The sequence below is a fragment of the Myripristis murdjan genome, unplaced genomic scaffold (assembly GCF_902150065.1).
Source record: "Myripristis murdjan unplaced genomic scaffold, fMyrMur1.1, whole genome shotgun sequence".
Classification (NCBI taxonomy): domain Eukaryota; kingdom Metazoa; phylum Chordata; class Actinopteri; order Holocentriformes; family Holocentridae; genus Myripristis; species Myripristis murdjan.
The window spans coordinates 229,466-256,774 of NW_021941802.1; the positions used below are offsets into that span (position 1 = coordinate 229,466).

The 27,309-nt window shown below is 42.1% G+C and overlaps 2 protein-coding genes across 2 annotated transcripts; one reads left to right on the forward strand and one right to left on the reverse strand.

The window, feature by feature from the left end:
- The first annotated feature begins 373 nt into the window (after nucleotides 1–373).
- LOC115356771 (transmembrane protein 69-like) lies at nucleotides 374–1,110 on the forward strand. Its single transcript, XM_030047999.1, has one exon. It carries the CDS (start codon nucleotides 612–614, stop codon nucleotides 1,095–1,097), a length of 486 nt encoding a protein of 161 aa, XP_029903859.1. The 5' UTR covers nucleotides 374–611; the 3' UTR covers nucleotides 1,098–1,110.
- An 825-nt stretch (nucleotides 1,111–1,935) lies between these two features.
- LOC115356766 (calcium-binding mitochondrial carrier protein SCaMC-1-like) lies at nucleotides 1,936–26,906 on the reverse strand. The gene is made up of 10 exons (XM_030047994.1): nucleotides 26,562–26,906; nucleotides 25,556–25,630; nucleotides 23,042–23,089; nucleotides 12,327–12,487; nucleotides 10,413–10,416; nucleotides 6,442–6,588; nucleotides 4,014–4,121; nucleotides 3,372–3,539; nucleotides 2,359–2,509; nucleotides 1,936–2,131 (listed from the first exon to the last, which is right to left on the reverse strand). The coding sequence occupies exons 1-10, from the start codon at nucleotides 26,904–26,906 to the stop codon at nucleotides 1,953–1,955; spliced, it is 1,386 nt and encodes a 461-aa protein (XP_029903854.1). The 3' UTR covers nucleotides 1,936–1,952.
- Nucleotides 26,907–27,309: the final 403 nt, after the last annotated feature.

Genomic DNA, 27,309 nt, shown 5'->3' on the forward strand with positions numbered 1-27,309 from the left:
TTCTTCAGAGTTTTGATTTCATTCATTAAATCAAAGAGTGAGGCTTGCTGCTTACTCACTTTACTCAGCTCCTCCGTCACAAAGTTGAGCGCATGCTTGATTTCTTCTATATTGTCCTCCATCGTCTTTTGCGCTTGCACGTTTTTCTTTGGTGGCATTTTGTCCTTTGTTCTCTGTTAGATTTTTGTTGTTAGATTTAGAATTTAGATTTTGTTTTCAGTCAGTTTTCAGTCAGTCAGACAGCGTGCCACAGGGCGCCGCCATCTTTTTTTGTTTTTTGTTTGAATGTTTCTGTCTCAGGTGTGCCATTGGGCCATTCCTCCACAAAGCTCCTTGATCTCGGCCCTGACTGGAGCGTCTCATGTTGGTCTCTGCAGGCCTGCAGGGTATCAGCAGCCACTTTACCCTTTAAAGAAAGAGAGGCTGGATCAACAAAGAGCCAGACTCCTGCTGTCTGTCGTTTAGTGAGACCTGAGCTCCTCCAGAGGACCCGGCCTCATGCTGCTGCTCGTTCGGCGAGGATCCAGCACCTCCATACCTCTGCTGCCAGGCTGAAGAGGCGGGAGCAGCCGGAGCCTCCTCCCAGGGAACTGGACCTGCTCCGCTATGACATGAGGGACTTGAGGAAGAGCCCCAAACCGGCGCTGTACCTGGGCCTTGCCGGGCTCGTCCCTTTCGTCTCCCCTCCTCTGCTCATGGGAGTGACTGAGATCTACTTCCCAGAGCTGGCCTATGCTCAGTTGGCCTACGGCGCCTCCATCTTGTCCTTCCTGGATGGAGCACGCTGGGGATTTGCACTTCCTGAGAGCAGCCCAGCCAAACCTGATTGGATAAACCTGGCCAATGGCGTGGTTCCCTCCCTATTAGCGTGGGTGGCCGTGCTGTTTGGGGACAACATCACCACGGCAGCCATGTTGGTCATCATGGGACTGGGAATCTGGCTGCACTATGACCTCGCTCTCCTGCCCACCTACCCCAGCTGGTTCAAGGCCCTGCGCGCCCTCCTGACTGTCGTGGCTGTTTTCTCCATAGCTGCCACACTCAGAATGAATGGATCCTTCCCAGAGAAAAGGATTTTCTCAGATGAAAAGGAATGAAGGAAATATATTTTTAAAAAAAATATTTTTAAAAAAAAATCACAGTGGACAGGAGCCAAATGCCTCATTATCCGTGTAATTTGTTTGTTGCAGTTTTACCTTTTCTCCAGTAAATTCCTGCCAAGTACAACACGTGGCCTGTTCATTGGAGGAACGTTTGGAGGAATGAGTTTATTCTAACTTTTTCATGCATGTGAGAACAGTATAGGTGACTTACTGGTAAAAAAAAAAAAAAAAGGTCTTTACAGACCAAATCCCCCGATACATTACAATGGAAATGTTTTTGAAATAACATTGGTGAACATCCTCATGCAAACTCTGTCAAAACTAATACTACGAGGATAGAACCCAATCGCACGACTCAAACGAGGGTTAAACTTAATTCTTTAATTAGAAAAGTAACAACTTAAATATCAATACAAAGTGACAACAGAAATATACTATGACAAAAGTATCAAAGAAACAAGAGAACAAAACTATGACAAAACAAAGTAGCAAAGGAAATACAAAACCTGGCTTGACGTGACGTGACAAGGAACATGAACGTGGCAGGACAAAGCAGGACCAAACAAGACGAAGCAGGACGAACTCGCACAGGACAAAGGGAAACACGGACTATATATACACACAAGGTAATGGGGAACAGGTGGAAACAATCAGGGCGTGGCAGACAATCAGACTAGAGGGAAACACACAAGGGGAAGGGCAAGTGACCTGACACAAGAGGAGAGTGGGATGTCAAAATAAAACAGGAAGTCACGAGACAAGACACAAGAACAAAACCTAACAAAACAAAACATAATTTTCATGGCATGACAAACTCACAGATACACACATCCAGACATGACTCCATCCCTACTTCTGAATACCCAGGCCAGAGCACATGTACTCATATACCACGTAGCTAATGCTGACTGCTGCTATGACTTTCATGAGGTTGAGCAGGATGCCACGGTAGAGTCCAAAGAAGCCTTCCTTTTCCAAAATCTTCACCAAACGGCCCATTGGCAGCTGCTCCGAGCCTTCAACAGATGCTGGGGAAAACAGGCAGTGAAAAATCAGTGAGATTGTTCAACATGTTTGAGCTATTCCCTGCTTGTCAATGTTATACGTGGGATTTTAATGATTTGGGTTTGGGGTTTGTTACTCTTAAATGTAACAACAATCACATTTGTAACTCCCGTGTTTGCTGTTATGCCATGTTAAAATGGCTGCTGTGAAAAACCTCTGTTGGCCTGAGGGGAGCTCAGGGTGTCCCTACCTTGCGTCTGCATCCTGGTGCGGACCAGAGCCAGAGGGTAGCTGGCCAGCTGGCCGCAGGTGCTGGAGATGGTACCGCAGCCCAGCAGCACAAAACTTCCAGGGTTGGCCGTGTCTTTGGCATCGTGGGACAGCCAGAAGTTCTTCAAGCTCTGGTGACGGGATGGGCAGAGACATGAGTGAGAGGTTAGCTCCATGTAAGTCACAGCCACATTAACCGAATCACCTGAGCACACAGATACAAAGTACACTAAAAAAGTACAATAAAAGCAGTTTCGCAGTCCGATGTGCACCGAGATGGGAGTGGCGCTGCAGCAGGGGGAGGTGTCGACAGATTCGGCTTGGCGCAGTGACAGTTTCGTGCCAAAAGGCTTTGCCGAGGTGCGCCAAAAGCTCGCCATCTGAAACCACGTCTACTTTCAGCGCAAGGCGCAGTGGGGCCGGTGCAGTCGAAGTTTGGCTGACTGGCGAAAATTACCAAAACCTCACAATCAGCATAAACGGTGCTAATCTCCTTTGATCTGACATCAGTTGTGACGGGACAGTTGATATGGAGATATATGTATGTGCTGATTGTGATCGTAGCATTGAATAGTGTTTTTTTCGGTATTTATTGCATCGTTCATGTGCCTGACATTCCGGAAGCCTGCCTGTGAGGTTTTGGTGACCTCCTTTTGGTAGACCTCCTTGTCAGCGCATTTTAAAGGCGAGGACAGGGGCTCATTTTATTTGTTAAATGTGAATCGGCTGTGTCAAACCCACTCCACACCTTCTCTCCTCCCTCGCGCCGGTAGGAGGGATGGCGGAGTACTTGAGAACCGAGAACGGCGAGCCAAACTTGGAAAATCCGCCTGGCCACACCCAGTTGGCGAAGCGCATCTGCACTACGCCCCCGCCTCACCAGGTCTGCGCAACTAGAGCCCTGAAACTCTCCCCATAACACACTACTAATGAAATACTAATGAAAATGTTTCTGGTGAGGTCCAGTTTTTCACTCCAGTGACTATCACGTACCTCATACACAGTCAGCTCGATTCCAGCGTAGGGAATGATGCCCAGCATGTTTGGAACGTAGCCCTTGTAAAATGCCTTCACTCCTTCCCTCTTGAGGATTTTCTTGGCACAGTCGTACATGCCGGAGTACTGCCCAGTCTTCCTCAAGGTCAGCCTGGTTTTCAGCACCTGTACTGACACCAGATCACAGGTGAGTCTTGTTCCTAGTTCCATCAGTCCTTCAAATTTGATTGACTATGGCACGCCTTAAAATGCAATGCAATGCAACATACTTTCAATGGCCGGTTAAATAACCTGGTCCAAATCAGATCACTTTTTCTAAGGAGACGGTGAGGATGCTTTGATGCAGCCAGCAGCTCGGGCTTACTAATGAAGAGGTTGGCTCCATCATCACAGCTGCAATATGTCTCTCCCTCTAATAGTCTGAATGTGCACTGTTATCATTTGCATTTAAATAATTTGGCAAATAACACAGCCATCCTTTTAGCAGAAAACAACTGCTGCTGTGTTTGTATGTTGTTCCAAATAAAGGGCAGACTGACGGTGGGTGAGTAGAGACTACACGGAGATGGACAGCACACACACACACACACACGCACACACATGAATGTGGATACACCCGTTTGAATGTCTCCGTCTCACCTCCATGGGGTAGACAGCAGTCTGCGCTGTGGCTCCAGCCAGAGATCCAGCCAGAAACCTTTCATGGGTCTGGATCTTCCCTGCGTCATTGGCCAACAGCTTCTTATACTGTCAAAACACAGAATGGAAAGGGAACGTGGCATCAAGTCTGAATGACAAACTGCTAAGGATTATTAGCAATGAGATGATATATAGTTAAACCCAGCACTTTCATGTCATATGGAACGGTAAGTCATCAGCTTGTTGGTCAATCTGTTGCAGCTTTAATACAGATTGTGGAATACAGTTCATACATAGATGGACTGAGTGATTGATTGATAATAATTAATGGTAATTTGTCAGTGTCTTGAATGTGCACATGCCAACCACGAACCACTGGTCAAATAATCTTAAAACCGTAACACATACACACAATAGCAAAGTATTGTGACACTTTAATTGTGACAGTTGAACTTGGTATTTTGTTCTATTGGAAGACGTGAGAAACATGAGCCTTGTAAACTTTTGATTCATTGGCCTGCATGTTCAACACTTGTGAAACAATGGACAAAAGAATCAACTTCAGTCCAATCTCCCGATACGTGCATGCTATTGACTCTACATTTGCATTTTATAATGTGCAACACTCAGCCAACTAAGGTGATGAAAAGCTGGGCTCTCATTCCCTCAGATGATAGCTATTTATGGTAGGGATGGCTCGATACCACTTTTTCACATCCGATACCGATACCGATACTGCAGCCTTGAGGATCGGCTGATACCGATACCGATCTGATTCTTTTTGTCACTCTAAAAGTTGTTAATAATACGTGGCTGTAATTTGCTTGATACTGATATCTAAAAACACCACATTCACTGTACAACAACTATTCTGGTCCCCTAAAGAAAGAAGGAAGATGTGACAACAACTGAAGTTGTGCAACACTAAATAAAAGTGCAACTTGGTGCAAATTTTGCATTTGAGGTAGTTTCATCAACTCGGAGTAGTTTCACCTGGAGTTAAGTGCGTGAACAACAGCTATAAGACGAGTCACCATGGCAACGGGGAAGCGCCGGGCTGCATTTTTCACCCCAATTGAATTGGAAATCTTAATGCATTCATACAGCGAGTTTGAACATTTTTTTTAAAGAAAGTGCAACACCGCTGCAGTGGCAAAGGAGAGGGAGATGGCGTGGGAGAACATTGCTGCTCGGGTCAATGTGTAAGTTTAAATGGAGTCCGTTGCAATCAATAATATTACAGGGGAAAACTGCTTGAATTACTGCTGGCCTATTAATTTATTTCATTTAGGTGACGTGGAACGGTAACGCTCAAAAAGATAATTGTCTGGAAATGCTAAAACATCTATGTGCGGTCTTATAACCATCTCCCGACGAATATTTAATTCTCTGAGCAGTAACGCTGCACCTTCATCCACGGGATCGTTATCGAAAGGACATGCCATGTTTGTGAAAAAAGACACCACCTAACTACTAATGGACTTCTAATAAAGGCCTACTGACTGTTTTTTAATTATTATTATTTTAATAACAGACGGCAGAACTAATACGCCACGCCAAAACTCGCCTGCTGACTGAATGAATGAATGAGGAAGTTAAATACGGTGTGTGGCTGAAAGAGGGTGGACACAGAGAGAAACTCGAGTTTCATGAGAAAAACCTGGTCCCGACCAGGTTAGTTTCATGGAGTCTGTTACTGCGGTAACTGACCGAGAGCTGGTTACCTCCCTCTGTTACCTCACTCTGTGAAACAGGCTGGAGTTACCCCTCTTTCTCTGCTTTGAGTTACCTCCTTCTGTGAAACGGTTCGCTTTTCTTTGCACTCGCCTGTAAAAAGTCTCTGTACTCCTTTCCATGATGCTTCTTCAGATGCTTTGTTAAGTCCGTTGTGTTAAAACGTCCAGTTTTGCTACCACCCCTTGAGACACTCATATTGCAAACGTTACGCTTTCGTTAACGTAAAGTTAACGGAGGACATGACTACAGCTCTGCAGGCTTCTGCTCACGTGACGAAAACACAGGCACATGGCAACCATGGCGACAGCTCGTCTGTGTTACGGCATGTCGCACAAAGTGAAGTTGAGGATATATGAGATAGCTTGGGCTGATGGATCGGATATCCGATACCGATCCAGTGGATCGGATCGGACCATCCCTAATTCATGGCCTAGTAGCAGATATAGTAGGTAATTAGCATCCACCCATTCTAATTGCTGTGAAAACAGCGACACTGCAGGTGCTCTATCACACACTGAATAATTTATGTTCCCTCCTGATAATGGAAATTTTTCAGAGCATGATCCTGAAGCAGAATGGCACACTGTATCAGTGATTTCCCTTCCACTAAACAGTCAAAAACAATTTTAATAATGTTTTAGTGACTTTCAGTGTCACACTCACGCTGAAAGAAAGAGTGAAATGGATTTACCTGCTCATGGGCCATGAACTTAATGGCCGTCTCAGGGGCTATCTTCAGGACGTTGATGCCATTTCCTCTCCACAGAGAAGTCGGACCTCCTTCTTTTAACATTTGCTTGAAACTACCAACCAGGCTGATTTTGTTTTGTTTCAGCTCCTGAGGTTCAAAAGAGACCATCTGCAGTTCTTTAGGTAATATTATAAGGAGTGTGTGATGTGGAGTCCTTGGAGTGCGGAGGAGTGCAGTCGCACCGCTCTTTGCTCTCTGCTTTGCTCTCTGCTTTTCTCTCCTTTACTTACTTTACTTAAGCTTTTAATCATTTTTAATCATTTTCTATCACCACATAACTTTCTGTGGGGCTTTTATTTATTTTTACCATTTTTACCGCCATTGAAGAGTGATTTTTGCCACTTTACTCGGTCACAGTCAGACTGCCTGTAGCAACTTAGCTTGGTTTGCTAAGCAGATGGCTACATCCAGCCCTCCAGATGAAAACCAACTCGTTAGGAAAGACAGGATTATTGCCAACCTCAGAGAAGACATCCGAAAGCTCTCAGCGGAACTCAAGTCCCAATCTGAGCTGCTGTCAAACACCCTGAACGTGGCTCATGAACAGTCTCTACAGATCTCATCGTTAAAAGCTGCTCTTCAGGACACACTGGCCTGGGATCCTGCCTCTTCTCTTCCGGAGCCCAGCAGCTCAACGCCCCGTCGTAAGCTGCAATGGTCGGAGGTGGTGGTAAGGGGCAAAAAAAGGACTTCACTCGGTCTCTCATCCCACCTCAGCCTCTCCAACAGATTTGAGCCTCTGTCATCACGGCTCGAAGCGCCGGACTCCGACGAGCTCAAGGATGATGCAGCCCATCCCACGTCTCCCCAGTCCGGGAGTCTTCCTCTGCCTGCAGCCCCCCTCCCGGCTGACAGCCAGCAGGCCCCCCGTGTGGACGGCTCTGTGTCCCCCCCCGCACACACCACGGAAACAGAGCAGCGACGAAGGAAAAAGAGTCCCTCAACTCATAAAGGTGAGACTATGAGACTGAACAATAACAAAGTTAGTGGATCAAAAGCCAGTGCCAGGCCGAGAGCCAGAGAGCAATCTGCTAAAAACAAAGCTAAGAAGATAGACACTATTCTGCTTGGGGATTCTATAACGAGGCAGGTGGAAATGGCCAGGACTGAAAATCTAACTGTGAATAACACATCAGTCAGAGAAGTGGCAGCTATGCTACCTGACATCATGTCTACACGGCCACATATTAAGAAGATTGTTATTCATGCTGGCTCATTTGACATCCTCAAGAATAAATCTGGGTCTGAGACCCTAAAGAAAGACTTTTTGTTTTTATTGGAAACACTTAAAAAACTTCACTCAGGAGTGTCTTTCATCTCTGGACCTATCCCAACACTCGGCAGAGGTTGCGAGTCCTTCAGCAGACTCCTTGGCTTAAGCACATGGCTGTCATCAGCCTGTCTCGAGCAACAGGTTGGATTTATTGACAATTTTAATATTTTTTGGAACATAAAAAGCCGCTTCATGCCAGACGGGATTCAACCAAACAACCTTGGCTCCAGACATCTTGGGTCCAACATACGCCACACCATCGAGTCGTCTTATCAGAACATATATGCACTGATAAGCAGGAAGGTCAGCACACAGGGAGCAGCCAGAGAGACAGTTACTGCTCCCACAACAACAACCGCCTCCCATAATGATGACGTCACGGCCTGCGACTCTGTCCTCCACATTACAAGAAGCCTGCAGAGATTGTCTTTGTCCCAGCCAGAATGTCAAGAAAAGAAGAGATAGGACAGTCACCATGCCGCTTTCCCCCTTATGCCGGCAATTTCACACAGCCGGCGGCATGGCAAAAATAAAAACACTTGCAGGAAATCAAGGACGGCCAACCCATCAAATCTGATATGTATCTCATGTCAGTCACAGTCTGTCTCTAAACATAGGCCAGATAACATTTCACAATTAGCACTTCTAAATATCAGGTCTCTGGCTGGTAAATCCTTCATAGTCAATGATTTCATTAACAAGCACAAACTTGATTTTATGTTTCTAACTGAAACGTGGCTAGGTCAGGAAAATAGTGCCGCAGTTTTGATTGAGACAGCCCCTCCAAATTTTAGTTTCTTTAGTGAAGCGAGAATACACAAGAGAGGAGGCGGAGTTGCCACTCTGTTCAAGGACAGCTTCCAGTGTAGGCAAATGTTTTATGGTCAGTTTGACTCCTTTGAATATGTTGCCACTCAGTTAAAATCCCCCTGTCGAGCAATTTTAGTGACCATCTACAGACCGCCCAAATATAATGCAAGGTTTTCTGATGAGTTTGCAAAATTGCTGTCTATTGTGTGCATGGATTTTGACTGTGTTCTTTTAGTGGGAGATTTTAACATTCATGTTGATAACCTTACAGATGGGTGTGCTAAGGAACTGTTAAATATCCTGGATAACTTTGGGCTTTCTCAGCATGTCACAGAATCAACACATAACAGAGGGCACATATTAGATCTAATTATTTCCAAAGGTCTTAATATCTATGAGATTGTGGTGAACGATGTCGCTTTATCTGACCATTACTGTGTTTCGTTCAAAATGACCACCTCTGCTAATAATATGAAAAGTGAAGCAGAGGTGATCAGAAAGCGTTACATAAATGATAACACCTGTGCATTATTCACCCAGGGTTTTACACCATCACCAACCCTGCCCTCAGCTCTAGTTGATGACCTTGTAAACAGTTTTAGCTCCAACATTATGACTGTTATTGATTCCATCGCCCCAATTAAGACCAAAGTTCTGTCAGGAAGAAAAAAGGCACCCTGGAGAAACGCCACACTGGTTAAGGAACACAAAAGATTATGTCGACAAGCTGAACGCAGGTGGCGAAAAAACAAACTCCAGGTACATTACGACATTTATAAAGAGAGTCTTCGCAACTATAACCAGGAACTGAAGAATGCAAGGCAATCATATTTCTCAGAGATTATCAATAGAAACAGTAATAATGCCCGCACACTTTTTTCTGTTGTGGACAGACTGACCAACCCCACAGCATCACTCCCTCCTGAACTTCTGTCCAACAAGTCATGTAATGACTTTGCAGCCTTCTTCACAAACAAAATATTGCAGATAAGACAGGCAGTGTGCAGTTCCAGCTCAGGAATGATAACACTTGTGCCTTCCTGTCCTCCGGTTAATCTAGGACATTTTAGCCTCCTTGATTACACAACTCTAACAGAAACGGTTTCAAAATTAAAGCCCACAACATGCTGCCTTGATATTCTGCCTTCAAACTTTTTTAAAACCATTTTTTACTGCATAGCTCCGGATGTACTGCAGATAATAAATACTTCTCTTAAAGCAGGCCAGTTTCCCCAGGCCTTGAAAACTGCAGTAATAAAACCTCTTCTAAAAAAATCAAATCTGGATGCCACAACAATTAGTAACTATAGGCCAATATCAAATCTGCCATTTTTGGGGAAAATCATTGAAAGGGTTGTCTTCCAGCAAATCCATACTTTTATGATGCAAAACAATCTTTTTAACAGATTTCAATCTGGATTTCGGCCACACCACAGCACTGAGACTGTACTTATCAAAGTCTTAAATGATATTCATCAGAATACTGATGCATGCAAATCCTCTGTCCTGGTATTACTAGATCTCAGTGCTGCATTTGATACAGTTGATCATAATATTCTACTTAGCAGATTGGAAAAGTGGGTGGGACTCACCGGCACTGTGCTACAATGGTTCAAATCTTACTTACGAGATAGGGACTTTTTTGTGTCAGTTGGTAACCATAAATCTGAGCGAACCACAATCACATGTGGGGTTCCTCAAGGGTCCATTCTTGGACCACTTCTATTCAACATCTATATGCTACCCCTAGCCCAGATTATGGAACATCACAACATCTCCTATCATACATATGCCGATGACACACAACTCTATATCTCAGTGTCATCACATGACTACAGTCCCTTACTCTCATTGAGTAACTGTATTCATCAAATCAATGACTGGATGTGCCAGAATTTTCTCCAGCTAAATCCAGAAAAGACAGAAGTATTAATTTTTGGCCCAAAAAATGAAAGGGCAAAGATCAGCGCTCACCTTGGCTCTATGTCACTGACAGCTACGAATCAAGCCAGAAATCTTGGTGTTATTATTGACTCAGACCTGAACCTCAACAGCCATTTAAAGTTTATCACTAAATCTGCCTATTACCACCTGAAAAACATTGCTAGAATTAAGGGGTTTCTGTCTAAACAAGACATGGAAAAACTTATTCATGCATTCATTTTTAGTAGGTTGGACTATTGCAATGGCATATTTACAGGCCTTAACAAAAAATCAATCAGACAGCTGCAGCTGATTCAGAACGCTGCCGCCAGAGTCCTTACAAACACCAGGAAACTGGACCATATCACACCGGTCATTAAATCGCTACACTGGCTTCCTGTGAGTCAAAGGATAGATTTTAAAATCTTACTGCTGGTCTACAAAGCCCTGAATGGTCTCGGACCAAAATATATGCTTGATCTACTGGTTCCCTACGATGCATCTAGACCCCTTAGGTCATCTGGAACTGGTTTGTTGTGTGTTCCAAGAACAAGAACCAAGCAAGGTGAGGCAGCATTCAGTTACTATGCTCCTCACCTATGGAACAAACTTCCTGTAGATCTGAGGTCTGCTCAGTCTGTCAGCTCCTTTAAATCAGGGCTAAAAACACTACTGTTCACTGAAGCGTTCTGTTAGATTAAATACTTGCCTGTTGTATTGCCTGTACTTTTTAACTACACACTGTTGATTTATGCCTCCTCCGCACTCCAAGGACTACCTATTGTACTGCCCGTACTTTTAAACTACGCACTGTTTATTTATGCCTTTTATTTTTCTTACTTTGTTTCTTATCCTAACTGTTTTATTTGGGTTTATTGTTAAATCAGCAGCAAATGTCAGAGATTCCAGGGCTGAGGACTGAGTCCGGGCTGAAATCTCTAATAGGAGAGGTTTCAGAGTCTAAGGAATTAAGAGGTTGGGCTGTCGGCATCCCTGCGGGGGGTGACCGGGAAGTCTGAGTCAGCTACTGCTGTGACTCGACACTGGGGAGCAGGCTGTGAATTCAGATCTAGAAGGGAGACGTCCTGTGATGGATCTTTAGAGTTCATCACGATCTGAATAAGACCAGAGTGTGGAACCTGTGTCCGGCGGGACTGTAAGACTCTGAGTGAAGGACTCAAGAGCAAATAGTGTGATGTATTATTAAGGGCGACGTCCCTTACAAAAAAAAAAAAAAAAAAAAAAACAGACCCGACCAACCAAATTCCTGATGGTTCAGAGCCAGGGACAAGAGATACTAGCTGAAATCTCTGACAGAGCTGGTTCAAATTTTGTCTAGTCTGGTGGCAAGGAGTCGCAGGCGTGATATAGGCTATCACGGCCTGGACCCTTGGCCCATTGCCTTTTGGTGGCAAGGAGCCGCAGGGGTGATAAGGCCTATCACGCCCTGGGCCCTTGGCCGTCTAGCTCAGGCAGTGTACTGAGCCTGTTGTTATTTTATGTTATTTTATATTTTATGTTACTGTATTTTATTATTGCTATCATTCTAAATTTTTATTTCCCTTTTTATTGACTGTTTTTATTGTTTTAATTTGTGTCTTGTTGCTTTTAATGTTTCTGTAAAGCACTTTGAATTACCTTGTGTTGAATTGTGCTATATAAATAAACTTGCCTTGCCTTGCCTTGCCTTGGAGCAGGTTTCATGATATCTGACATACTTTTTTTTTTTTTTAACATGCATGAGTCTTCAAAAGGATAGAAAAGTTTTCATCCAACAGCAGGGGACATGCAAACACACAACCAAGACAAATTAAGACACGCCTGCATAAAGACCTTCATTCTGTCCAGCGGGGCGGTGGCTGTGCACGACACGGCGCCCGCCATCGCCCCCGACGTCAGCTGCTTCCACCACACACCAGTCATCTTCTCCTCCTCTGTGAACTCGTCTGGAACGGTGAGGCTGTCACCCATGTCGAGCACCTACGCACAAAAAATAAATGAAATAGGATAAACAGAGTAAGAGTTCAGGATACTTCAGGACCCAAACACACATTTGAGAACTGCATACAGGGCAACATATTGCAGACCAGCTTGAATTATCTTATAATGGAGCGCTGGAGCAATAGAGCAGCAAGTGTTCAAAAAGAGGGCTTTCTAAAATGGCTCTATCTGTGGAGCCGCATTTTCATTTTGCCAGAGCCTGGCAAATTAGGTATTACTCTGATATATGGTTCCATTTAGCCATATTTACTATTTTATGAGGGGATGAAACTGCTTCTTCTTATTATTGCTTATTGGGTTCCTATTGATGATTTTGTCCCTTTCATGTTTCCAGCCCACCTCAATATGATGATTTGCCTTGAAGGTCTAATTATTAAAACCTTTGTTGACACTTTTCAGTCCTGATAAAGTCCTTAAAACAATACTCTATCAGTAATAAAGATGACCGTGTTATAACAGTACAGAAGTGATAATCATCAATAAGCTTGGTCTGCATGTGTTTTAAACAGATTATTTATTAAAACATAGAAACCGACAAACATATTGTTCTACTGGAATAATTACTGAATATTAACATTTAATATTTGACTAAATATGACCCAATATAATATGACAGTCAATAGAAAATACTGGAGCCTGCTCACACCCTCTCTGTCTCAGTCCTGCCATACAAGTGAACGGGTAAATGATGTGAAACCAAACCCATGTGTTAATGACCGGTAGTGGTCGTAACCACAAGAACGTGTGAAACCTAAACAAATAATGAACAAGATACACATTTTTTGACTTCTACATCTAGGCCACTACCAAAGAAACATATGTTGCTTTAGGTGGAAAACTCAAATTCACACTGCTCACGTACACCTTGAACTTTAATCCCGGCAGGACCTGACACTCAGCATGGCCTAATCCAAAATATTACATAACAATTAGACATGTCCCCACTGTAAAATCAATTGCATCACTGCAAAGCACTTTAAAATCTGTTGCATCACTGACATAAAATTGGACATTAGCAGGTGTTGTATTAATGTAAAAAAAAAAAAAGGTGTCATATTGTCATATTAATGTTTTCCTTGTCACTTGCAATACTTTGCATCTTAGCCAAACTCTCATTTCAACAACAGTGAAGGGGAACATCACCCTAAACTGGGATTGGGATTAGCAAAAGGGATCAAATATGTGTACACGCAATATGTCCCTTCATCCTTACATCTAGACTGTCTACAAAACTGGCCCGTGTATCATGGCTTTTAAAAATATATTCAAACCAAGTCTGGATTCCTTAAAGTGGAGTGAGAGGCTGAAAAACAGAGGAGCGGACCTACCATTTCCACTTCCACCAGCAGCAGTGCAGCAACAGAACACTGACAGAGATTGTGTAGCAAAGCGAAGAGGTGCCACTCCGCTCTATTTTTACTGGCTAACAGCAGCACACTGGCTTAGCTTGTCTATTCAGAGAAGAGGTATCACTTCGTCTTATTTTTCAAACCATGTTATCACATGCATACTACTGCTCATTCATTGGTAGCTGAACTGTTGGGTCTGTTTGATAAGTAATTTACATTGTTAAAACAAATAATAATTTAACATATTGTTACAGTAAAAAGTACTCTGTCAACCCTCAGGTGAAATAATTACTGATGCATCCTCTTGTCATTTTGGTTCAATCATTAATAACATATCATTTCCTGGTTTTATAGAAGTATTGGATTGGGACTCAGTATCGGCAGATACTCAAAATCAAATGATTCGGACTCGAGGGCAAAAAAACATGATCGGGACATCCCTACTTTCATTTTTATGTTTTGTTCATATGAAGAAGATGATCTATTTTGTACTGCTGCTGCAGAGAAACGTAAAGTTCAAATTAAAATATTTTGCAGACAAGTTTGGGTCATTTTTAATCTTTAAATTTCATCAACATGATAAGGTCATTCATTAATAACACGCTATACAAAGAAAAATATGGTGCTACCTAATTTCTTTTGGTGCTACTAAATGAAAAGCTAGGTGGCACCAGTGCTACCTGTGAAAAAGTTAGTCTGGAGCCCTGCTGGTGAGGGACTGGAGATCCAAGCCAGCCTGATGAGAAAACTGCTGAGCACCATCGGTGCCATCGGCTAGACGTGCTGCAGCAGGCTGTTCTCATAATTCCTATATTTCCCACGTAATTGTGAACCAGAAAGTTGTGATCACGTGACCTATGCGCTGCAGGCTGGTCTATCTGTGAAAACAAAATAAATGTCGGACATTCCTTTTATTCTCAGTAGAAAATGCAATATTTTAAGATAGCTTATGCATTCAAGTGCGTTTTGATAACATTTCTAGCGGGAAATGTGCATTTTATTTCCAAAATCTTCGTTCAGTTAATGCAGTGTTTCTCAAACACTGCATTAACTGTGACAGGTGGGGCGCGACCAACGGGAGTTCTTCATTTATTTATTTATTTATTTATTTATTTATTTATTTAAATGGCCACAGATACATTTTAGTCTCACTCGCTAAAGATGAAATCAAACTCCCACTCACACAAAACAACCACACTCAAACAAGTTAATAATTGTGTCCATCTTTGGTTAGTTTAAGCAGAATTAGAATGGGGAATGAGATGAGAATGTGACCTGGAACGACATTGTGAAAATTATGATTGACGTCGGCATTTTAATTGCGGTGGAACAATGAAAAAAAAAACTTCCTTGGAGCAACGCGGCAATATGGGATAGTGCAGTGATTTTAGCTAGCGTCAGAGTGCTCTACTAGCATTATAAAATGGACAGATTTGTGACAAGAGCGACAAAGGTTGGTGATCCAGCCACACCAGAGAAGACAGCCATTCAACCAAAAAGTCAACCACCGAAAAGAAAGTATGATGATTCATATCTTGGTCTTAGTTCAAAGTTGCATACAAAATTGCCCTGTGCAAAAAACCCCATACGATAGCCGAGCAACTTATTCTCCCCGCGGCAATAGACATGGTGTCAATAATGCTGGATGAGGCAAGCGCAGCAAAGTTGAAGGCCATGCCTCTGTCAAATGACACAGTAGCACGGCGCATATACGACATCTCTGGTGACCTCGAGGAGCAAATAATTGAAAAAATTAAAGAGAGACGCTTTGCATTGCAAGTAGACGAGGCAACTGACATCAGCAGAGATTGTCTTTTCATTTGTTATGTCCGTTACGCAGATGCCATGTCAATAAGTGAGGACATGCCGTTCTGTAAATATGTGAAAGGCAGAGCCACTGCTGAGGAGCTATTTGGGATGCTGGATGAGTACCTTTCACATCACGGTCTAAAATGGGAAAACTGTGTGGGGTTTTGCTCGGATGGCACACAGATCATGGCAGGGAAAAGGAAGGGCCTGCAGGCATTAATTAAGCGAGTCACTCCAGAGGCGCAGTGGACGCACTGTATCATTCACAGGGAAGCGCTCGCATCAAGGCAGCTCAGTCCCAGTCTGAATGAAGTTCTGACAGATGTTGTGAGCGTTGTAAACTTCATTAAAACCCGGCCTTTGAAGGCACGCCTCTTCTCCGCGCTTTGCGGGGAGATGGGCGCTGATCATACAGCGGTGCTTATCCACAGTGAGGCACGGTGGCTTTCCCGCGGCAAAGTGCTGTCGCGTGTGTTTGAGCTCCGGGGAGAGATCCGGGCGTTCTTGGAAGAGGAGCGCATGAATGACGCAGCGGCCAAGTTCACCAATGAAGATTTTTTGTTGAAGCTGGCCTATCTGAGTGAGATATTCGGAAAGCTCAATGAATTAAATCTTCACCTGCAAGGAAAAGACAAATACAGTACATACCTCACCTGGCTGACAGAATAACAGCATTTACAAGAAAGCTTCAGGTATGGGGTAGTCGCCTTGATAGAGGAAGTGTTGAGTCTTTTGAGAATGTCAGTGAAATGGCTGAGATGACCAATAGGATCACTCATGTGATTCCCTGCATTCGGGAGCACATAACATCCCTGCTTGAAATGTTTGGAAAATACTTTCCATCTAGCAGTGGTCAGTATGACTGGATCATGGACCCTTTCAGTGCAGCAGGTTGGTTTTATGATTTAGCTTTATAAATTATGTTTAGAAAAATATTTTTGTTTAATTCTATTCACTGTGTTCTCTTGTCCTTTCTGTTCAGTAAAATGAGCATGTTGTAATCTATCTGCAGTACCTGCTGACTTCAGTTCTGTTGAAGAGGACCAATTCATTGAGATGACCTCTGATACCACTTTGAGGCTGAGGTTTACAACTCAGACACTGGATGAATTCTGGCTTGGGGTGGAAAGGGAGTATGCTGCCATTGGCCAGAGAGCTGTGGGCATTCTTCTCCCCTTTGCAACTTCTTATCTCTGCGAAACTGGCTTCTCAGCTGTTGCAGCACTGAAAACAAAGTACAGATCCAAGCTCCATATTGAACATGATTTGAGAGTGGCAGTTTCAAACCTGCAATCCCGTTTTGAAAAACTGTGCCATGCAAGACAGGCCCACTGCAGCCACTAATGCAGTGATGTGTGAGACTCTTGTATGTTCACTTGGACTCTTATGTTCCCATGTTACATTCAACTGAAAAGTGATGACACAACTTGCATTTTGGGGCAAAGATTAACAAGCACTTTTATTTTCTCTAATTTTAAACTAGAGTTATTTAGGCCTACTTTACATTTGTTATTTCAATGCATTTTGAGTTAAAAAAAAAAAAAAAGAGGCCTGGTTCACCATTCTGTTGAGGCAATACGAGTAGGTGGGTCTTGACAATGCCCCCCCTGTCCAAAGTGGGGAATGAGAAAAAAAGTTTGAGAACCACTGAGTTAATGTATATGATGTTTACTTTGTTAGTTTTTACGAAGATTCTTTCAGGTTTTAATTCCACACAAACGGTGTTCACTGGAAGTCAGCGAGGATCCGTGACGTCACGGATCCTCACGCTGTGGGTGGTGGTTCATAGATCCCGGAAGTGCAAATTTAATCGATTTTCTGGAAAAAGGTCTGATTATTAGCCATAACATTGTAACCATCCAAGGCAGACTTACCACGAGCTATGAGGTTGTATAACGATGGCATGTGCTTCAGCCGAGTCCACAAGTCCCGTATAATATCAACTTTATTTTAAGAAAACACGTTTTATTTGCGATGTCATATCACGGAGAAGCACTACATTACCCATGATCCTAGTGTTTATCAGCGACGTGTCTGATTTGACTTTCATCAATAAAGTCAATGAAGTGTAATAAAGTGCATGAAAGTTGATAATATGCTCATATGTTACGCCATTGAACACAACCCTTTCAGTCAGCGAAACAGAGCGGGTGGAAAAACCACGGAAACATGTCAAAATAGCACTAAAGATTTAGATATATTTTTTATTTTTCATAACACATCTTTATTCATGATATAAACATAGGCTACATGTTAAGGTTATACTTTTGGTGTTGAAAAACTATCGTATGTATGTTTTTTAAACCTAATTTCAAAACTTTTACCTTAACCCTGAAGAGGCGTACCAGAACGACAATCTGTGTGTTGCACCTCTGTTGCAACACACAGAAGTGTCCTGCACCATAGATTTTGTAGTTCTAATATGTTTTGTCTATTATGTGATGTTGTGATCACTAATTTTTCAATCTTCATTATAGTTTTTGGGTGTGGTAAGAACACCTGTTTGGTCAGATTTTATTTATTTTTTTCTTAAGATAGTGAAATCATGTTTTTTCCATGTTTTGACACTAGTCAGTGGCGCCCCCTATTGGTTTGCCATCGGACATTTCCAAAAATGTTGACCCCAATGGATCTAATGGATCTATGTTGTGCTCCTTTGTGTTTTCCAGGCGCTGCCTGCAGATGCTTGCTGCTGGTCTCTTTCTGCCAGACTCTGTAGGTCTCATTGACCCTGTGAGAGAGGACATTTCAGCGTGCACACGGTCATGACTCTGGAGCAGCAGGTAAATCTGTTTTCATCCCTTTATTGCATGGGATTCAGGGTGAATGAATTCATTGTGTCGGTCAGGTGGACATCCTGATACGTCTGAACTTTCAGGACCTACGAAAACTAGCATTGGTCTGAAATAGGCCATCATGCATTTTTCAATGGATCCAAAGCATTCAGAACGAGGCACAAATGATAATGGATCAATGAATTCCTCCTTGAAGGAATTGGAGTTAGGTTTAGCCTCAGGGATAGGGGGCACACAGGGATTGGAGTAGAGTCACTGCTCCTCCACGTTGAAAGTTCAGATTAAGATTTTATGAAAAAACTTTTTGAACTAGAACCCCCTTATCTCCAACCTCAGCAATCTGTTTCAACCAGAAATACACCAAATGAGAAAAACAAGAAACAACTGAAAATCTGTTACTGGCTAATGATCTTGTGACCCAAGCCATGTGCCCATGTGCAGAGCAATACTTTTAATAAGACAGCAGTTTTCATGATGCTCATTTGTATGCTCTGTTTTGTTGTGAAAATTGGAAACAAATTTAGTGGTGTAAGTATTTATTGTCTTGCATTTGCCCCAACTAAGGTTTTAGAATTGCAGATTTTTATTGCATGTGATTTTTCTCCAGGACATGGTGTGTCTCACAGTCCAGACACTACTGAGAGTCCTCTCTCGTGGAGGCTACAGGAAGATCCTGGGGCTGGAGGGAGATGCAAGCTGATTCAGATCACTTCAGCTTGGGTCACAAGATCATTAGCCAGTAACAGATTTTCAGTTGTTTCTTGTTTTTCTCATTTGGTGTATTTCTGGTTGAAACAGATTGCTGAGGTTGGAGATAAGGGGGTTCTATTGGGTGGGGCGGCGTGGTTCAGGAGGTAGAGCGGTTGTCCGGTAACTGGAGGGTTCCCGGTTCGATCCCCGGTCCTCCAGAGTGTGTCAAAGTGTCCTTGAGCAAGATACTGAACCCCTCACCGCTCCTGATGGACAGCTAGGCGCCTTGCATGGCAGCCACTGCCGTCAGTGTGTGAATGTGTGTGTGAATGGGTGATTGTGAGGCAAAAACATTGTAAAGTGCTTTGAGTGGTCAGTAGACTAGAAAAAGCGCTATAGAAATGCAGTCCATTTACCATTTATTTCAAAAAGTTTTTTCCAAAAATCTTAATCTGAACTTTCAACATTTGGTGAATTCTCCAAAGTTTTAGTTTCTGCTCTCAAGAGAGCACCATTCTTGTCAAGAAAATAAATAAATTAATAAATTTTGTATGTCTTGTCCAATTATTTGATGTTTTAACATACAAGAGCCAAGCTCTGAAAGGAAACACACACACACACACACACACACACACACACACATACGTACGTGTACAGGCATCAAAGTGAGGACCAGGACAATTCACTTAGGGACTAAGGACCACCCTTTCTGCTATACTTAGAGACAAATGGATCTTGCACTTCAACACTAGGTGGCCCCCTAACTCCAGTTTCCACCTCAGCTTTTTAAAAAGCGCAAAGGAAAAATACCTTGTGGAAGAGTTTTGTACCATTTAAGTGAGGACCTTTTCATGGGGGTGCTATTGGGTCATTTCCGGTTCAGACCATTTCTGTTTTTTTTTGGATTGTAGGCATTCCTTGCTCCCTTTTTATGTTGTACTGTGGATAAATACTTAAGTAAAAAATAATTCTAGGTGTGTTTTAAAGGAATTGCAGAGTTTTAGGTTGATTAATAAGCAGAATATGCATAATGTTTTGTCGCTTCGGACCATTGTACAAAAGTACAGTTGTATTTTATTGTAAAATTACAGTATGGTGTGGTGTGCCACACAAGAAGTTCTATTTTAACTATGGTGGTTCTGTTTGTGTAACCTGGGTCTTTTGTAGCAATTAAAAGTCACTGCAACAGTTTGTCTTGTTTCTCTTTTAATTATTCAATTATCACTATGTAGAAACACTACATACAAAGAAACAGAGTTCAGAGCTCAGACTTTAGTCAGGTGAGGTCAACTGAGAGCTGACAAACTTTAAATATAGAATCAGCAAAAAATTAACCACAATTCACAGTCACACCAGAATTGTTGGCAGAGGTAGAAACTACATTTTGAATCACATCCATTACAGAGAACAAATGATGAATGATAGATTGTGGAACCTTTCACAATAAAAGCTCATATGTAAAGATGAGAATCTGGTTCTACTTTCTGTCATTCCCAAATTTCACTATAAAAGCTGCACAATAGAGAAAAAAATGCAGTTGGGCAATGAAAGCAAGGATGGTATAGACCAGGGGTGTCCAATCATGTGCCATGAGGATACAACGAGAGGAGGTGAGGAGAGGAGAGGAGAGGAGGCACGAGGAGGGCCGAGAGGCTGCAGGTTTTCATTCCAACCAAGGCCTCCACCAGGTGACTTCACTGATCACCTCACCTTGTATCAGAAAGGAGGAACTGATCAGTGAAGTCACCTGGTGGAGGCCTTGGTTGGAATGAAAACCTGCTGCCTCTCGGCCCTCCTCGTGCCTCCTCTCCTTTCCTCCTCTCCTCTCCTCGCCTCGCCTCGCCTCCTCTCCTCACCTCCTCTCCTCTCCTCGCCTCCTCTCCTCACCTCCTCTCCTCGCCTCCTCTCCTCACCTCCTCTCCTCACCTCTCCTCGCCTCCTCTCCTCTTCTCGCCTCCTCTCCTCACCTCCTCTCGTTGCATCCTCTCCTCCTCTCCTCACCTCCTCTCGTTGCATCCTCTCCTCCTCTCCCATCCTCTTCTCCTCCTCCTATCCTTGTCTACTCGCCTCCTCTCCTTGCTTCCTTTAGGCACATGCCATCATCATAGGCACATTGTGCCTATTCCACAGGGCCCTCACTTCAGCCAACCCTCTGCAGTTCTGCATAATGCACCTTTAAAAATGTAGTTTGAAGCATGTTCTTTCCTACACTGCAAAAACGCAAAATCTTACCAAGATTATTTGTCTTATTTCAAGTCAAAAATGTCTTATTTCTAATCAAAATCTCATTACACTTAAAATAAAACATGATCACCTCAGAAGTAAATTGTTTTTAGACAATTTTCACTTGTTTCAAGTGAAAATTCACTTGAAACAAGTGAAAATTTGCTTGTCTCATTGGCAAAATTTGCCAGTGGAAAAAGTGAAAATTCACTTGAAATACGTGAAAATTAGCTAGAAACAAGAAACAAATTTTGACAATGACACAAGCAAATTTTCACTTGTTTCAAGCAAATATTCACTTGAAACAAGAGACAATTGTCTAAAAACAAGTTACTTCTGAGGTGATCATGTCTTATTTTAAGTGTAATGAGATATTTTGACTAGTAATAAGACATTTTTGACTTGAAATAAGACAAATAATCTTGGTAAGATTTTGAGTTTTTGCAGTGTACTTTTCTAACTGCAGAGCTGAGAAAAACTTAACAACTTAACTAAGAAAAACCTAACAATGAAGCTTCCCTGCTCACTACAGATGCACTAGTATATATTCACAAAGAACACATAAAAGAACAGATAAAACAGACATGAACAGATCAGTAGAGATGACTTGTATCTGAGCCAACTGGCCATCTGAATGGTGCATCTCTAGTCTTTAATAACTCAATGTCCTTGTAGCAGATCTGCGATTTAAAGTCACAATTTTGTTGTAAATATAGTCTTTGACATTTTTCCATGACCTCTGACACAGGGCTTTCTCAGCCTGAATAGCCCGCAGACAGGCCTCTTTGCCAGGAACTCTTTGCTCTGCCAAACAGTTTCCCAGGTGCTTTTTCGACTGCTGACTTTTCTGCGGCACTCCATGGTGTCCTCACTGCAACTTCGGGAAGCTCTACAAATGACAAAGAAGGCAATATAGATTTTTTATTGTTCAAAAAGTAGATCAGTTTTTTTTACTCATCTGTGGGAAGCACATTCAAACTTTGTAGCAATATCCATCAGTTAAAAATAGTAATCAAATGTTGAGATTGGCAGGATAAGAGCTTGTTAGCTAACTAAACTAGGTTGCATAAGTTTGTGTGTATGAGAGAGACAGCCCGTGCAAGCACAGCAGGGAGTGGAGGTGGGTGGCTTAACTGACTAGGTGTGAGGATGTTATGCTGAGGTGACAGCACAATTATTAAGAAGCAGAGTTATTTAGAATAGGGCCTACTTTTCTCCTCAGACCTACACTGATCTCTTGCAGTCCCTCTCTAGAATCCAATTGAAATCAGTCATGACAAAGGAAAAGTTTGCTGTGTTTGTAAGAATTTACCTTTTCCTTTCACCATCTGTTTTCCTCTTTTCTTCTTCTTCTGTGTCTTTGTAATCAGGTTTGTCCCTGCGCTCTCATCTGTAACAAAAAACAAACATCAATACCTGCCAAGCTGACTTCTGTATGCAGACAGGAGTAATCTTTATTTTCACTACATTGACAGTTTGTCAAGTCTGTTTGTAGGTTCTGATCAAAACACACTACATCATAAGGTTAATGAAATAATGACTGAACAAAATGGTGAGCAATATTGTGATAAATCTTTAGAAATATGTGTTGGAAGCAGGAAAAGTTTTTGTATATTTTAACTTGGCACTGTACAATGAGCTTTTACAATTAAAGCCGAATAACTCACCATCTGCAGATGAACTCCAACCTTCAGTGCTTTGGTCAAGACCCGCATCTAAAAAACAAGAGCAGACACGGTATAATACAGCGTCATTAACATGATGAAAGCATGGAAGTGCATCTCTTATGATTATTAATACAGCAGAGCAGTGGTTCCCAAAGTGGAAGCCACATAGTTAATACAAGGGCGTGTAGTGAGGCTACATGAGTAAGGAATGAGTCTAAAGTTCCAGCAAAACATGGACGATCTGTGACAGACCTCCCAGGTTAATATAAAGCTGATAATGAATCTACACAACTACATGAAGAAAAAAAGATAAATCTACGGAATGTTTACTTCTTGTTTGGGGCCTTCATGCGAAACACAGATGGTCGTCCCTACGTGACCAGTGGAGGGTCACGTTCATCAGCAACTATTCTATTATCTACTAACTATTTTTCTGCTTTTAAAAGTTGCATTACAGTAAAAAATAAATAAATAAATAAATAAAAATAAAAAAATATCTTATCAGGCTGTATTACCTTTTCTAATTTTTGTCTTCACACACTGCAGCCATTGAATCTAAATTACTGATTATATTAATCAAAAATGTCATTGTGTTAATATTTTGTACAAATAGTTATTTCTATAATATTGCTGCAGTGTAGATATTTAGACATTTGGTTTAAAGGAAAATTGTGATTTGACACAGTTGCCCAGTCCTCACATTTATGAGGAGCTTTTTAGGAGAAATGTGGCATACAGTGTGTATTGATATGGCCAAAAAATTGAAATTTATTTATTTGGATAAACCCCTTGAGATGCATCATCTCGCCTTGATATAATTTTAAGAATGTGCCCTTCCACCCCTAGCTTAAAAATATAATATTTGTTGACTTGTGTATGTTCAAGAAGAATCAAATGATGCAGGAATGCGGACTGACTGTTTTGGGCCAAACTGCACTTTCAGTTGATACTGGAATGCACACCGTCTGACACAATATTTATCACACTTCCTGACTTCTAATGAAGTTAATATATTAAATCCAAGCCTAGCTGGTGAAGTGTCATAAAAAGCACATAATGGTGAGTTTAAAGAAGCGGCAGCAGAACGTACCCCATTGTTTCTCTGCCTCCTTCTCTTGTCCTCTTTTGATCCTCAGTGCAAGCCTCTGGCTAAGGCTTGTTCCTGGACTCTGATCTGCAAAAGACAAATATTAGTTCGTAATGAAACAGCTCCAGCGCAGCATGTCCTCCCATCCCTTTATGAAAAAATTAAAAAAAAAAAAGCTCGGTTGCTACTGGAGTTTTATTTTATTTTATTATTTTTTTTAAAAAGCTTGTCACATTGAGCTGAGAACAGCTGAGCTTTCCTCTCCTACAGCTGACATGTGGTCAGTCTCACAATGAACCACTCATTAATATAAACTTCAACCTCAAAGCTGTCTGTCCTCAGACTGTCCTGACCTGTCCCTGGACATCACACAGGGACAACATGGAGCTGCTTGTGTGACATTTTACTGAGTTTTATAAATGTTTACATCAGGCTGAGTTTAAATATCATGATAAGACTAGGAACTGTGATACTTTTTCTGGTGTAGTAAGCATGTAACTATCTGCAGATTGATAATGTGGAGTTTACAATGGATTGCGAAATGTTTTTTTCTTAAGAGAGAACATACCGTCATCCATCTCTCTGGCTCTTTTTTGTCCTTGATGTGGGACAGTCTGAGAAGTTGACGTGGGATTTTCAGCTGTGAAAGATGAAGGTCAAATATTAGTCCTTAAAGCCTCACATGTTAAGACTGTTGTTGATCAAATATTTTTATTTTTCCCAGATGTACTGACGACCCAGAGGAGCCTAATTCTCTCCTTCAGCAATAGTGAGCACAACTATTCACATTGCCTGGCCAGCAAAAGCCAACTTAAAGCTATGGTCTACTATTTGAAAGATTGATCATTATTATTAACGTCATTTAGCCGGTGTTTATGGCCCTATAGTACGACCTATACAATGTGAAGAGGAAAAAGAATGAAAAAAAAATCCATTCTGTCTAGCAGCTGCAGGCCTGCAGAGAAACTGACTGGCCCGCATGGCTCCTATCCTATCCTCCATCCAATCCCCTCGACTCCCCTGCTCCTTATCGTCCTGAGACGTCCCGCCTCCATGTTAGAATTTGCTTCCACCATTATTACCAGTGCTGGTGCCACGTCGAGTCTCCCTGCTCCTCCCCCCGGCTCACCGCATTTTTCAGAATGTAGACCATAGCTTTAAGTCTGCTGAAATAACTTAGGTGTTTTTATTTAACCATTAGCTCTTTTTGACAAGTCCATTAACTGCCACAAAACTGCTCCTTTTACTCATAACACTCATTCAAAGATATTCAGCCTTTTTTTCTTTTTAAATGTAAATAGGGTGGCTGTTATGTTTACCATTTTAGGATACTCAGGAAAGTAATAATTTAAGTCAGAAAAGATTCCAAAGATTGAGCTCAATACATATAAACCTAACCCAATAATTTTAATGTAGTTTTAACTCACCATCGATATCTGAGGTCCCATCCTCTCTGCAGGGGTCGGGTCTCTTTTCAGTAGAGAGGAGGTCAGAGCAGTCATCTGAAAATAAAAATAAACAGTGAGTGAGACCTCATACTGTACAGTGTTGAAAGAGAGAAATACAACTGTAAGCAACTGTAAGCATTGCCATATAAGCCTTTATGGCTTATATGGCAATGCTTAACAGTACAATTTTTTGCTGACACTTTCACAAAGGAGTATATATCACATAATACCATACGATAGTAATAGTATTTAATATGTTAATGATTTTAAACATGTATTTATTTATTTTACGTTTTTCCTGCAGATTAAATTATTATGTGCATCTCTAACACAGATATGTTTAAAATGAACAGAATCCCTAGACACATACCATCATCTTCCTCTCTGCCCAGGATCCCTTTTTTCTGTGGGCCAATGTCAGAAGTTGATGTGGGTCTTTCACCTACGAATGATAATTATAGTCAAACTCAGCGCTAAGCAGAACCAAAATTACTATTGTTGAATAAACTAGCTCGATTAGGGACAGGACTAAACTGTGTCAGCTGTAGTACATACACACCACTAATAGAAAGGTTGATGGTGTTGAGGTTCTTTCCCTTTAAGGCCCCTGTGCCTTGCTCCATCGCAAAAAGTAGTTTACTTATCTTGGCGATTTGAAAGGTTTTGTCTGTCTGTAGAAGTCCCTATGCACTCGGATGCCATGACCCATAAATCTAGCGACTTGTTCAAGCTCTTGTTCATTTAGATCCAGAAGCTGACAGAGAGTAGCAACTTGTTTCCTTAATTTGGTTGATCTCAGGAGCTCAGGGTTCTCTGCTTTGCTATCCTCAGCATATTTTCTCAGGCAGTCACACCCGCAGATGTTGGTCAGTGCACCAGGTCTTGCAAAGAGACAAGGGTTTTCACTAGGTATGCCAGCTTCATCCCTCCTTTTAAGTAACAGGTCAATAGACTCCTTCATTCTCTCTGTAAAGAACACCGGTACCTTCCTGTCTCTTTTTCCTCTGACCTCTATGCGCGTCAGGAGCTTGCTGAGCTCTTTTTCTAGGGGTGACAGTGTTTCATAAATGTCTTTGTTTATCGGACTTATGCTTACTGTCTTGTAGATGTCAAGAGACAAGCGTGATGCTTCCCCTTCACGCCGTTTATTGAAGATGATGACCTGTGCCAGAACCGTCTCATTCAATGTCTTGTAGGCTGTTAAACTTAGCTTAGCCTTTGTTAGTTCCTCCTTTGCTTTATCTTCTATCATCCTCAGATGATCCCTCAGAGTGATCACATCTTTAGTGAGGGGGATGTCATCCTGCTTGTTCCATCTCTTTTCTTGCATTGTTTGATGAGCATTTACAGCAACCTGGTTTTTCCAATGTTTTTCCAACAGTTCCAGGATTTTTTTTGCCTTCCTCTCAGCCAAGTCATCGTCGTTCATGAGTGTTTGTCCAATCAGGACCTCCACCGCTCCTTTGAGACAGAATCCGATTTTGACAGCAGTAGATGGTTTCCCGTACTCATTTTTGCCAGGACTAAACTCTGTAGCCTTCTTCGCCACACAGATTACAAACTGAAACCTTGATGGTGCACACAAGTCTTCCAAGCCCTTTAAAGACTTGTCCATGCTTTTAGCTACCAACATGAATCGGCCAAGCTCCCTCATTCTCTGTGAGATGTATTGGTGTCTTGGCTTCACACGCCCATGTTTTGCAAAAAGTGCTTCACCGTACCTGCAAATCAAA